At 31.2% G+C, this 14,845-nt stretch overlaps 1 protein-coding gene and 1 long non-coding RNA gene across 2 annotated transcripts; both read left to right on the top strand.

The window, feature by feature from the left end:
- The first annotated feature begins 4,449 nt into the window (after positions 1-4,449).
- LOC18094562 (bax inhibitor 1) lies at positions 4,450-6,362 on the top strand. The gene is made up of 6 exons (XM_006368890.3): positions 4,450-4,626; positions 4,866-5,009; positions 5,137-5,228; positions 5,611-5,797; positions 5,913-6,068; positions 6,175-6,362. The coding sequence occupies exons 1-6, from the start codon at positions 4,510-4,512 to the stop codon at positions 6,220-6,222; spliced, it is 744 nt and encodes a 247-aa protein (XP_006368952.1). The 5' UTR covers positions 4,450-4,509; the 3' UTR covers positions 6,223-6,362.
- A 1,633-nt stretch (positions 6,363-7,995) lies between these two features.
- On the top strand, positions 7,996-9,307 carry LOC112327459 (uncharacterized). The gene is made up of 3 exons (XR_002981684.2): positions 7,996-8,692; positions 8,784-9,132; positions 9,281-9,307. It is a non-coding gene; the product is annotated as an uncharacterized LOC112327459 (long non-coding RNA).
- Positions 9,308-14,845: the final 5,538 nt, after the last annotated feature.

Here is a 14,845-nt window from a genome sequence, read left to right as displayed (position 1 = left end):
TGAATGTGATCTGATTCAATGATTTCGATACTCTATCTAATGTCATTGTGGAATGGTAATTAAAGTGCTTGCTATTAATATTAAAATTTGTGTGATTAATGAAAAGGATTTTGAAATCCATCAAACTCAAATCTGATGCAATTAATTTGCATCGTGTGTTGCAAGAGAAGCAATGAGTTTTTTTTTTTTTTTTGCTTGAAGAATGGAAATTTAATAGGCAATGAATGCATGTGTGATGTACATGGCAAACTTGGAAATTAGAAAGATCATTATTGACAATTAATGACTATAAATATATTCACATGCCATGTTAAGTTGTGTGTTGGATTAATTTTTTTTTAATATAATAAAAAATATTTAAATTATAGAGAATTATTTGATATTATTGTTAAATCCAACCCAGTTGGTGAATCTCAAAATCTCTCAATTCAACACTTGTCAAATCCAAGTTTAAAATTAATCGTGTTCAAGTTGTCCTAATATGACCTAGTCAACTTGGTTGGTCCAAAGATAATTCAGCTGATCAGTAAAAACATTTGAAGGATAAAATTGAAAGAAAAAATAAAATTAACAAAAAAAACCTCATAATCTAACTTCTTATCTAATTCGAGTTTAAATTTAAATTATTTGAAAGTTTTCATATAAACAAGTGAATCTCCATAAATAATGTTATTTTTTTTTAACATTGAAGAGTTGTTATCTAAGGAAAAAAAAAAAAAAGAAGGATGGAAACACAAGAGAATGCTTATTGATATATAAAAAAAATAGATGGGAATATATGCATGTGTTATATATGTTTCCATGATAAAATATACTAGGTTATTGTCCCTTGCTAAACTAAGGATTAGAACAAAAAAAAAATTGAATGCTAAAAACAAATGAAAAAATTAAAGGACAAAAAAAAAACTTAGATGATAAAAAAAAAAACCTCAAGCAACATTTATGTTGCATGCTTGAAGTTTTGAGAAAGAAAATGTTATATGTTAATCTCAAGGAGTGTACTTTTTGCATGTAAAAAGTTGTTTTTCTTGATTATATTGTTAGTAAAAAAATGTATTAAGATGGATGAGGAAAATGTGAAGATTATTCAAGAATAGTCCATGTCTAAATAAATTACCGAGGTAAAAAGCTTTCATGGTTTTGCTAATCTTTATAGGAGATTTGTTAAGAATTTTAACATACTAACCACGCCACATATTAGGGTTGTTAAGAAGTCTATTAGCTTTAAATAGGGTTGTAAACAAGAACATGCATTTAATTTTCTAAAAGAAAAGGCTATGTTCATCATCTTTATTAGCATTACCACACTTTTCTAAAGCTTTTAAAATTGAGTGTGATGTCTTATGAATATGTATTGAAGTTGTTTTGATGCAGGAAAAGCAACCAATTGCCTTTTTTTTAGTGAAAAGCTTAATGGAGCAACATTGAATTACCTAACTTATGATAAAGATCTTTATACATTCATGAGGACTTTGAAAACTTGGAAACATTACTTATGGTCGAAGGAATTTATTATCCATTCAGATCACGAGTCAATAAAACACTTGAAATGATATGATAAGTTGAATATAAGGCATCCCAAGTGTGTAGAACTCATTGAAACCTTTCCATATGTTATTAAGTATATATAAGGTAAGGATATATAGTGACAAATATATTATCTAAGAGGTACATTATTCTTTATACTTTGAATATGAAATTACTAAGTTTTGAGTATGTTAAAGATTTGTAAGATTTGTATGCCAATGATAATGATTTTGCTAATTTATATAATGTTTGTGAGAAATCAACATATGGTAAGTTTTATAGACTTGATGGTTATTTACTTAGAGAGAATAAACTTTGTGTGTGTTATAGTTCTATGTGAAACTGCTCATATGTTAAGCTTAAAGGGATAGTTTAATGGTATATTTTGGTCTTATAAAGATTTTAGAAGTTTTGCAAGACCATTTTTATTGGACTAAAATTAAATGTGATGCAAAAAGGGTGCGTGATAGATGTGTCATGTATAGGCAATCAAAATCTAAGATCTTCCCGTATGAGTTTTATAATTATTTACTTGTGCCTAAAAAATATTGGGTAGGTATTTCTATGTATTGTTTTAGGTTTATCTAGGTCAAAAGGGGTAGGGGTTCTATTTTTTGTTTTTGTTTTGATAGGTTTTTTAATATGCTAAATTTCTTAGCTACTTTTAAAAGGTTTTGATAGGAAAGCTAGAAACTAAGTTATTGTTTTTGACTATATGTCATCCATAAATGAATATTCAGATAAAAAATTAAATAAGACTTTAACTACTCTATTGTGTATTTTCATTCAAAAGAATATGAAAAATTCGGAGGATTATTTGTCATTCATTGAATTTACATATAACAGGAGTGTGCATTCTACTACTAATCATTTACCATTTAAAATTATTTATGGTTTTAATCCACTACCATTTGGATTTGATTCATTTATCTGTTGATGAAAGAGTTAGTTTTAATGGTAGTAAAAAAGCACTCTATGAGAATGTTTGGCAATATATTGAGAAAAAGAGAGAATAATATACATCTAAATTTAATAAAGGTTATCCAACATGTTGTTTTTGAACCAGATGATTGGGTCTAGAAGCATATAAGTAAGGAAAAATTTCAAGTCTATAAAAGATTTAAGTTATAGCCTAGAAGAGATAATGATAATTGAAGGTTAAATTCTTTAGAGGAGTGAGAGCAATCGGAATCAACAAGCATCACTAAATGATCTATTAGATATTTTAATTAGGCATATTACAAAGTCAAGAGCCAAGAAAATCAAAAAGGCATTTAATTGGCTAATTCAAAATATTTAGGTGAAGACAAGCATCAAGACGAGTTCAAAAAATAATCATGTTTTAATTAATATAATCCACACAAGAGAAGGAGTTGAGAAAGCCTAGTAGCTTATGGATCGAGTAAGAAATCTTGGTAGCTTGTTGGTTGAACAAAGAGAGGTTATTCTGAGCTTAATTTTCTTGATGCACAATTTTACACTAATACATATAACTTTCTATCCGACCTTTGAATTAGGCTAAAAGTTTTATAAAATATTCTAAAGGCCTTTAGTTTATAAGGTTAAGATTTCGTAACAATTGGGGTTCGGGAAGACTTTACGATATAACCTAGAAGATATTATGCGAGAATTGCATTATTTTTCTAATTGGTTTAGGATTATTTATTTTATTTTATTTAGAACTCTTCTTTTAGCTTTTTTAATGATGTTTTATCTAGAATTAAAAAAGGTTATTTAGCTTGTATTAATGGTTTTTTTTTTTAGAAATTGCTTATTATTTAAAAATAAAATTTTATGTGTGGCAATGTTGTTTATACTCTTGATTCTTCATCGAACTAAGATAATTTTCTTTATGACATTCATCCTTATATTTTAAGTTATTGATTCTTTATAATTAAAGAGTAAGAGTCTTTCATCCAATAACTTCAGTTTTTTAATTAAGATAGTTATTAGATCGAGTTTTCTATTAATATAATTTTAGCTTTGATTAGGTTATTTTATATCTTGATTATGGTTTTTAATTAAGATAGTTATTATTTCGAGTTTTATCTTCCACAATCAACTAGTTTTCCACATTACCGTTCCACCAAGAACCCAAAATAACAACAAAGTTAAAAACTTGATCATGGAAATCATTGTGGCATCAAAAGAAACCAAAAGAGATGAAAGAAAAATACAGTAAAACTTTTCCACATCCTAAAGGATCAAAATAAAAAGAAGTTAAAATATAAGGCCCAAACCTGGTTTATTAGTGAAGTTCATAGTGGCATGAGAGGACATCATTTAGTGTTTTTTTTTTTTAAAAATAAAATTGTTAACGGTAATATTAATGTTGATGGTGGTTAATGGTTATTTGCTCTGCAGTCTCCATTGATGCGACGTGGCAAGATGTTATTGGTTGGAAGACGTAACATTCGACAAAGGCTAGTGTAGTAAAATACACCGGGGTTGAGATTTTTGCTTGGTGACGAAGCGATGTTTATATGAGAAAGATCTCTTGCTTGTCCACATCGCTCAAGTGTTGACCCTGACCTTTCCAGAATGACCTGATTTCCTTAAATGCCCCTCTGTCCATTTCCCCTGCTTGCTTTTGATCAAAGTTTTTTTTTTTTTTGTCCAAAGTACAAATAAAGTACAATGTTCAATATATGGTGCGGTAATATTTGTAAATAGTAACTTTATTAATAATACCGAATAAAGTACGAATAAATCACTATTTATATATTAAGGTACAAATAAAAGCATCGATCCGGGGTTAAGTGGAAGCGATCCAAAAATGACAGCTGCAAGGATTCCAAGAGGGACAGAATTGTAACTTGGGTGCATCAAACAAAGGGGCAATATCGTAACTCGGGAATCCAGAAACTTCCTCGAAGGAAACTGCAACCGGACACGCCCGCACACATATATAAAGCAAAGCATAAGGCAATTCTCGAATACACAACAAAATTCGATCAATTGACTTTTTCTATCCACCAAACAATGGACGCCTTCGCTTCCTTCTTTGACTCTCAATCGGCTTCAAGGAACCGTTGGAGCTACGATTCTCTCAAGAACTTACGCCAGATCTCTCCTCTTGTCCAGAACCATCTCAAGCAGGTAACTCTTATTTCCCTGGACACATCTTTTTGGTTTCCATCAAAATCCGTGTGATAGGGGCAATTATGAAATAATAATTTGAGAAAAATCGAGCTTTTATGTCAAATTTGCGTCGGATTTCTTGGGTCTTTTTATTAATTAACCAGGCGAGGTGGTTTCTTGAAAAACTCGAAATCGATTTCAACTGATTATCGATTCCACATCTCTTGGTTCGTGATCTAAACTTGTTAAATTTGCAGGTTTATCTGACCTTATGTTGTGCACTGGTTGCATCTGCCGCTGGGGCATACCTCCATATTCTGTGGAATATTGGTGGTCTCTTAACGACTATCGCATGCTTTGGATGCATGGCTTGGCTACTTTCCATATCTCCTTATGAAGAGGTATTGTTTGGTCTTTTCTATGGCTTTTTTTTTCCGTCGGGTGCAGTCCATATTCATTTTTCTGGTATTGACCTGGTTTCTCTTCTTGGTGTTTGTGTTTCCTTCTTTTCGTTTTTTTCATGAGCAGCAAAAGAGGGTTGCTCTCTTGATGGCAACTGCACTCCTCGAAGGGGCTTCTATCGGTCCTCTGATTGATCTGGCCATTCAGATTGATCCAAGGTACATGTCACTTGTACGATTTTCGTGTGTATGTTTATATATATATAGGTATCAAACAATAAAGTCTGGGTTTTAGCTGTAAAATGGATGGTAGTGTGCATATTTTTGACATTCTGCAATTAGTGTATTTGTAAAATGGTGATATTCTCTGTTGATGGCGGTTGTGTGGTCACTCACTGAATGAGTTGGTTTAGGTGAGTCCGATGGTACTAGGAAACTTATCGTGCTTGGAATGATGTCTTTCCATTTGGAGGCCCATTGGCTGCATGATACCCATTAGATACATTTCCTTTTGCTAGGACAATTATGCTTATGTAGTCCTTTTTAGCATGATGATGGGGTGCACAGCACTGATATGTGGATGCTTTTCTCGTTCTGTCAGTGTTCTGATTACAGCTTTTGTGGGAACTGCGGTGGCCTTTGGATGTTTCTCAGTAGCAGCTATGTTGGCTAGGCGTAGAGAATATCTTTACTTGGGTGGCTTGCTTTCATCTGGCCTTTCCATCCTTCTATGGCTGCACTTTGCATCCTCCATCTTTGGGGGATCTGCAGCCCTCTTTAAATTTGAGGTAGGGTATCTCTGGCTATGAAATTTTTCATGATCGTTTTTTATAGTTCATGTTTAGCTGCTTTTGTTTGCCTGATTCTAACAGCTTGTTATTCTGGTCTTGATAATGTTCACAGCTGTACTTTGGGCTTCTGGTGTTTGTGGGCTATGTGGTAGTTGACACCCAGGATATCATTGAGAAAGCTCACCTTGGTGATCTGGACTATGTGAAGCATTCCCTGAGCCTTTTCACCGACTTCGTTGCTGTTTTTGTCCGAATTCTCATAATCATGGTAAGTTGAACTGAAATGCCCGCAGTGAATAGCCATCATCAATGCTTTATAGTTTTTCTTCTGTTATCATATTCCATTAGCTGATAAATTACTGTTTGATGTGCAGTTGAAGAATTCAACTGAGAAGGAGAAGAAGAAGAAGAGAAGAGATTGAATTTGAGTGGAACCTGACTTTGTACTTGCTTATGTAATATGAACCCAGCTCTCTGCTTCTTGACTGAACCAAATCGATGTTAATATTTTAAACTTGTAACTAGTACGCCTGGTTTTATATAAATGCTTGAAATTTGCCTACGAGATGGTGACTAGAGTTGGAGGCTTTATTACTTCTACTGTGCATCTTGGTGTTTGAGACTGTCACCTCATTTTGCAAATTCTATTTTACACCTGTGCATATTTTTTTTTTTTTTTTGCCAACTTGAGCTATGAATCTGACATCGAATAGAATTGCGAGTTCAAAGAAAAACACTAGTAGGAAGAGGGAGGGACAAGCGGCATGGGAGTAATTTAATGCCATTCAACTCGAATCTCTATTTCATCTTCATTAAAACTCGTTACTTAAGTTTATGTCATAATGTGGTTTGGTAGAAATAATTTATACTCTAATAAAAAATTATTATAAAATTAAATCAGAATCTTGATTTAAAAAAATGAAAACTCATAGATTTTAATTTAATACTGTATTTTTTTTCTTCAAAATATTATTTTGAATATTTTTATCAAACAAGTTTTGACTTAAATTATTTTTACTTATTTTTATTATAAGTTATTTATAAAAACAGTTTTTAAGATTGTGATTTAATTTCAAAAGTCATGTTAATCAAATTCTTGATTATGTTTTTCTGGTTACTCGATTTATTACTTCCCAAACAAACCAAGAGTAAAAATAGGATAAAGCTCCATTTACCACCCGATAAAGACATCTTTGTTAAAAAATTAGAAATTGAAGATGCGCAATATGGTTCTAGTCATTCTTTTTTTCTTTTAAATCTAAATCTACGCTATTTCTATCTTTGCATGTTGTATATATTGTATGTTGTTGATTTTATTATTCTTTCTATGGTAAGCAAACCCTTGTGATGATCTTCTAAAATTTAAAATGTTTAAAAATATAATTTTTTGGTGATTGAATTACGAGTTAATCAAGTATTCTTAAAATTACTTTCATTCTCCATAATAAAGGAATATGATAACTTTATGTAATGCTTTTGATGCCTACAAAAAAGTTCCTTGCTAATGTATTTAGGGATCATTAGATGTTTAAATTAGTATTTTTGTATAATATTATGCAAAATATAATAAATATGCATAAGAACATTAAATTCTAAGAATAAGATTGTTTGTTCTTAGTTTGGTGTGAGAACAAGGGTTTTATAAGAAAATGATATGTGTATGTTGATAATAAAAATTATAAACCTTTTATATAAATAGTTCAAGTAGTATTTATAATCTATGAACCTTGTTTTTTTGCTCGAGAAGATGAACTAAAGAGTTATTTTTCCTTAATAACATTAATGAAGAATGCATATTCTTTACTCATATATTAATAAGAGATAAATATTTATAATATAAGCATTAACAAGGGACAAAAATATCTTACATATGTATTAATAAAGGGTAAATGTTCCTGACATAAATATTAATGAGAAACAAATATCTTTTATATATATATATATATATATATATATATATATTAATGAGAGGAAAAAATGGTTAGGCTTGGGTCACAAAGGGAGCTAGGACACACGTTGAACCCAAAAGTGTTTGGCTATGTTCTTGAGCTCAAATACGATGCCAGAGCCCACTGTGTGCTAGGTGTATGCGTAGTACTTGAGCTCAAGTGTTGCGCCTGAGCTAGCAGGGGCACTAGGTATATGCGTAGTACTTGAGCTCAAGTGTTGCGCCTGAGCTAGCAGTGGCAGTGTGGACACAACGCTTGGGCTCAAGCATAGCACCAAAGCTTATGGGAGTGTTGGGTGCGTGTCCAATATCTAGGCTTGGGCATACTACCTTACTCTTAAGAGATTTGGATGTGGGTCCAATGTTCTGGTTACAAACCCGAGCCCAAGAGATACGCCCAGTCTCTGGGCTAAAGCTCCATCGATGATCCTATTTAAGCAAGCAAAATATTATTGGTTTGTTTGCTTTTTGACTTTGAAACTTCATGCTTCATATCCTTCTTTTTATCTTCTTTTTTTTCTTTTGTTTGTTCTGTCCTATTCTAGCCATTTTATGTTTTAACATTGTCAGTTCTTGTATACTGCACTCACCTTTCGTTCTGAAATCTCAATGAGTTTGTTTCCACATTACATTCCATTTTAATGAGATCTCTCTCTCAGTATAGGCACAGGAGAGAAAGGGTAGTACAATAATTCTTCCCATATAAATCTTGATGCTGTGGACTTCTGGGGTCTTAGTTTTGGTAAATAGAGACAGTGGTAGTGCAACCAATGCCCAACCAGAGATTGGGTTGGACTAGGAAGAGGCATGGGAGCGGGGATCTTAGTGAGATAGACCTTTACTCAAATTGAAAACTAGTTGTTTTTGGAGATTACTTTTGCTGGGGCATAATCCTGGTGCTTTCCTATTCAATGATGCATTTTTACTAGTCTGATTGTTTGAACGTAAGCTTTATATTTATGCTTTTGTCCTGACAAATGGCATTTCTTAGCCTGATTCTATCCAAGATTGGAATAACATCCTACTGGTGTGCAGGAGGCCTCATTTGAAGATTACTTTAAGCCAATCGACAAGCAAGCTGAGTTTATAATGAAGAAACAGCTTGAAGGGGAGGAGAAATCGATGAAGGTCGTGCAGAGACGGGCTTTGCTCGAGAAACATGAAGCAGGAAAAAAAATGCAGATATGAATGATGGGGACAAGGATCAAAGTAACCAGGAGATGGAAACCACCTCCAAGCAGTAAGCTCGGCTGAAATGTTTAGATTCTTTTCTTTTCTTTCTGTAGTGTGTATCTCTCCTTTCTTTGTGACAAATTTTGGATGTTCTGAGGCAGCATTTTATGAATCCATACTGTGCTTTCTAATATAGAGCAGTGATAGATAGGTGTTGCTTGTTGCAAGAGGCTGTTGCCTGCTCTGCTGTCTATTCTCATTCCAAGTAATTAACCATTAGTCACTCTTCACCAATCTTCGAGCAAAAAGCTATCCAAGAAAAATCTTATATTGGAAACCTTTTGCTGGTATAATGACAGTTTTTGTCCATCAACTATTCAGATTTCTTCTTCTTTCTCTCCACTCATGATGAAAGATGCAGAAGAAGCTTCATAACACCAGGTCCATGACTCCACAACTAGACAGATAAAGGCCTGTCCTGATCATACATGCATGGGGCCTCAGTGATTTTTATCAAAAGTTGATTACAGACTGCTACAGGTCCCTCCCTCCTGGATGGTTTTTCATTCTTCCACATGCCATTGATAACCTGTATGACCCCAGCACACCAAATTCAAACGGACCAAGATATGAGATCGCCTTTCCTACTTTGCATTATCCAATCTAGGGCTGGCTTTCTTCTCAGTGGGTTTTTTTGTTTATATTTTTAATCTGCAGCTGCTATATCTTTTAGGGCGTGTTTAGTGTGCTGAGTTAAACAGCTTATTTGTGATTGTGGTTGTGGTTACGGTTTAAAATATTTTTCACTTATAAATATATTAAAATAATATTTTTTTTATTTTTAAAAAATTATTTTTAAAATTATCATATTAAAATAATCTAAAAACATAAAAAAATTAATTTTTAACAAATAAAAAAATTTAAATTTTTTGAAAACACAAATTGACCCGTGTTTCCAAACAAGATATATAGGATGGGACTGGATTGCGAGGAAAAGGATCCACAACAACCAGTCATCCTGTCTATTGTAAGCAATAAATAAAAATAATTAATTTATCTTCTTTTTTTACTTATTAAACCACACATTTTTTTCATTGAATTGTTTGTTTAATAGATTTGGTAAATAAGAAAATCAATTATTTGATTTATAGATATATTTGATTGCTTTTGTAGATAAGATTATTGTTTTATTTATATATTTTGATGTAATAAATTTAAATAAAAAACAGTTTTAAAAATTGGTTTGAAATAATATTTATTATTTTTTAAAAAACAATTATTTATTTTATTTATTTATTAAGATAATAAAATTAATTAATTGGGAGGGGATTTTGGGAAGAATGTTTAGGTAAGTTTTATCCCATAAGATAGAAGAACAAGGGGAACGAAAATTGATGAAAATCATCACAAAAACCAATTTTTTTTTTTTTCTTATCTCTCTTGTGGGCACCAATAAGTTTCACATATCATTTCTTTTGTGTCTTGTCGAGTTCCGTGTATCAAACGACTTCAATTAATTCCTAAAGTTACAGATAGCCACCAAAGTGTCCAAAATCCCATGGTACATAAATATTTTATTTTCTTGACATGGTAAATAACTAAATGTGTACGTGTGCATGTTAAAATCTGGTCCGGCGGTTTGATTTATGGTTGAAATCAGACCGGGTTTAAAAAAAATAAAAGAAGTCAAAAATTCGGGTGACTCAGCTAACCAGCGGGCTAACCCGGCAAGACTTTGTTAAAACCCGGTTGCAATCCGTTAACTATTTATTTTTTTAACCAAAACGATATCATTTTAATTTATAAAAAACCCAAGGTTGACCCAAGTGACCCGATAAAAACCCGGTGACCCGGGCAAAACCTGTGATTCGGGCCTTGGGCCAAGTTTAAAAAACTATGCGCGTGCTACGCGGCAGGTCTCTTTTATGTGCAACCATTTTTTACAAAAGAAAAAAAAATCTACAACTCGGGTTATAAACCTTAGTCAAATAAATTAATTTTATTTTAATAGAATGATAAAAAAAATAGATAATGATATTAAATGAATCAAATTAAAAAAAAATAATGATGATAATATTGGGGGGGGGGGGATCATTTTTATAAAAAAATACAGTCGATGTAGCTCAATTCCCAGTTCATTAAATATAAAAGGATAAAAATAAATTTAAATATAAAAGGACAAAAAAAAGGGCTTGGGTCAATCAAAGTTATCTTGACAAGCTTGTAACTCGGGAAATAAGGGGTGAGTCAACCTGAGTTAACCCGTTAAACTCGTGGTTTAGGTCATGAGATCAAAATAACCCAGTAGAAAAGAAAACGCAAGAAATCACAAAGTTGAAAATAAAATAAGTAAAAAAAAATGATGTTAACCCATGTTAACTCTTCAAACCCGTGACCCGAGGTATTAAACTGGAAGCATCTTATCTGGAAAAACCACAAAGCTCAATTATCAACCAATTAAATTTTGAATGATTAACTTGGAAAGAATATCAATTACACAAAGGGATCACAAATAAAAAATGACAATTAAAAAAATAGTGATCAAAATTGAAATACAAAATAAGTTTTATATTTTTATTGAAGGGTAAAATTGAAAAAAAAAATTAATTGAACAAAATAATTAAAAAAATTAAAAGAATAAAAATTAAAATTGAAATAATTTTTTTTATTGAAGGGTGAAATTGAAAAGAACAATCAATTTAACAAAAGATAAAAAAAAAAAAAAAAAAAAAAACCAAATTAAATAAAATAACATATTAAAAACTGGAATTGAATTTTGTTAATAAAAATCATCTATTGACTTGTCCCATTTGTATTGTCCCGTGAGATCCGATATCAAATATATCCTTAATTTTGATGATTTGAGAAAAACCACAATTGTCCTTACTGTTTCCTTATTCCTGTTATCCTGATCTAAAAACATAATATACACTTAGGGAAGGACCTCAATTCCAATGAGAGTGGAGAGAACATCGAAGGAGAAAGGCAACTCAAAAGGTACGAGAAGCTTATACTGAAGTTTTGGAACGGCGCCTCCGTCTGGGTGGTTTTGATGCGCTTAGAATAAAGCTTAAGATTTTCTTACGACGAGATAGCTGGTGAGCATGTATCATTAAAACTAATTATAATTAGTATTTATAGATTTTTATCTACTAAATATTCTCAAACCATCAAACATCAAATCATTGAAGCATCAGTACTGTTGCACTGTTTACATCCCGAAAATGCTTCTTCTTTTTTATTTTTAATCTTGGATTACTGGCACAAATGGAAGATTAGTTGGAGGTGGAGGTGGACAGATCACCTGTTGGCTGTCTCGATGAGCACATTCATGGGATAAGGATTTGAAATTAACAGTAGATGGAAAGGAGGAAGTACTCTAATCTAGATCTGCCGGCCACCCATTCAATTATATATATATATATTGGATTTAAATTCTTGAGAAGAAAGTCTTAAGATGCATTAATGGCAGCCCTCTAGTCAAATAAAAAACAGTTCTTCTCTAGTGGAAAGCTCTTTGAAATATTGCTAGCTACGTGATGGTGCTCTAATGAAGTTTTCAGCATTAATTATTACAGACTTGTAAGTGAGGTTACCCTTTAAGTTAATTAGGGCGATGCCATTCTTAATTAATGTTATGATTTAATTATGAACAACGCCCTTGTTTTTTTTTATGGAGCTTGTGCTTTTACATGTAGTTATGGTCTAAAATAATTAGGGCGATGCCATTCTTAAAAAATGCTAAAATAAGTAAAGAGTAATTAATCATAATTTAGTGGGCAACTTTTCATGTTCTTCTAGGTTAATTAATCCAACGATTATATACACACGACTCTACGACTTCCTAACAATCAATTAATCTTCTCCTTTTCTTTATTATTATCCTTTTAGACATTGATGGCTGCTTGCCAGGTTTGGTTCATGGTGACATTGGCTGGACTTCGAATAATCTGGAGAAGCAAATTCATACGATCTCGATATCTTATTTTTATATTAACATGTCATTGCTAAGCGAAATACTAATATCTTTTAATATATACGAGATGACATGCCCGCGCGCTGCTGTGGGCTTATAAAACAAATATACTTGATAGTGTTATAATTGTGAACCATCGCTAGATAAGTAATAGAAATTAAAAGTATGATCGAGCAAATATTTCATGACGGAAAAAAAATTGTGTTGGTGATCAAAAACTTAAGACTGAACAAAATGATTTGTAGCAATCAACAATGTTTTGTGAGGAAAAATACAGTGTTTAGTCACATGATTTAGCTTTTCAGTTAATAAAAAGCAAAAAAAAATACAAAGCTAAATTCTCTACCAACTTAATATTAAAAAAAAACCAACAAAGATAATTTTGGAAGGAAAAAAACCCATGAGAAAAAATATTGCAGCAATTGACACTGTTTTGTGAGGAAAACTATAGCGCTTTTCCCAATAAAATAAACTAAAAAACTATTTAGAGAAATATTGTAGCAATCCACAGTGTTTTATGAGAAAAACTACAACGCTTTCCTCATGTGATTTAACTTTATTGTAATTATAATTCTTAACCAACTCAATATTAAAAAAAATAATCGACAAAGATAATTTTGGAAAAAATCATAAAAAAATCACATGGAAAAACACTGCAACAATTCACAGTGTTTTAAAGAAAAAAAATAACAAAGCTAAATTCTTAATCGGCTCAATATTAAAAAAAAATCAACAGAGATAATTTTAGAAAAAAAAAACAAAAAAAACACCAAAAAAAGGGGGAAAAAATCATGTTGGAAACACTGTAGCAATTCACAGTGTTTTGTGATGAAAGCTACAGTGCTTCCCCACATGATTTAGCCTTATTTGTAATGACTTGTAATTGTAATTCACAAATAACTCAATATTAAAAAAATAAAATTGAAAAAGATAATTTAAAAAAAATTATAACAAAAAAAAACTATGCGGAGAGACACTGTAGCAATCCACAATGTTTTATGAGTAAAGCTACAATACTTTCCCCACATGATTAAGCTTTATTACAAAGTTAAATTTTAACCAACTCAATATTTAAAAAAATAAAATCGATGAAAATGATTTTGGAAAAAAATATTACAAAAAAAAAACACAAAAGAAACTGGAAAAAAACCATGTGAGGAAAAACTGTATCAATCCATAGTGTTTTTTGAGGAAAAACTTGTATTTACTCGTAATTACAATTCTTAACCAGCTTAATATTTAAAAAATAAAATTGACAAAGATAATTTTAGAGAAAAACATAACGAAAACAGAAAAAAAAACATGTGGGAAAAAACACTGTAGAAACCAACAGTAATTTTCGAGGAAAGTTAAAGTGCTTTCCTCACATATTGTAACTGTAATTTTTAACCAGCTCAATATTAAAAAATAAAATAAAAAAAGATAATTTCGGAGAAAATCATAAAAAAAAACCATGCGGAGAAACACTGTAGCAATAAACAATGTTTTAAAGAAAAAAATTACAAAACTAAATTCTCAATCAGCTCCATATTAAAAAAAAAATCGAAAAATATAATTTTGAAAAATAAAAAAATAAAATAGAAAAACTATGTGGAAAAACATCGCAGCAATTCACAGTATTTTCAAGAAAAAAATTACAAAGCAAAAATTTTAACCAGGTCAATATTTAAAAAGTAAAATCAACAAAAATAATTTTGAAAAAAAAAATAAATGAAAAAAAAAAGAAAAATTAGGAAAGTTGAAAAAAAAAGTAATTTTGAAAAAAAAAATTGAAAAAAAAAATTAGCAAAAAAAAAGGTGGGGTAAGAATCACGGTGAATTACTGTTGTAATCCACAGTGATTTAGGTGTGGTGGAACAATGATTCCCCCACACCATTTAGATATTGTTTAATTAGCTAGCCTATTACCCCGCTCTACATCACGGCTTAGAGCAAAAAAAGGATTTGA

This window comes from Populus trichocarpa, chromosome 1 (assembly GCF_000002775.5).
Source record: "Populus trichocarpa isolate Nisqually-1 chromosome 1, P.trichocarpa_v4.1, whole genome shotgun sequence".
NCBI classification, from domain to species: domain Eukaryota; kingdom Viridiplantae; phylum Streptophyta; class Magnoliopsida; order Malpighiales; family Salicaceae; genus Populus; species Populus trichocarpa.
This window is presented reverse-complemented; position numbering and strand designations above follow the sequence as displayed.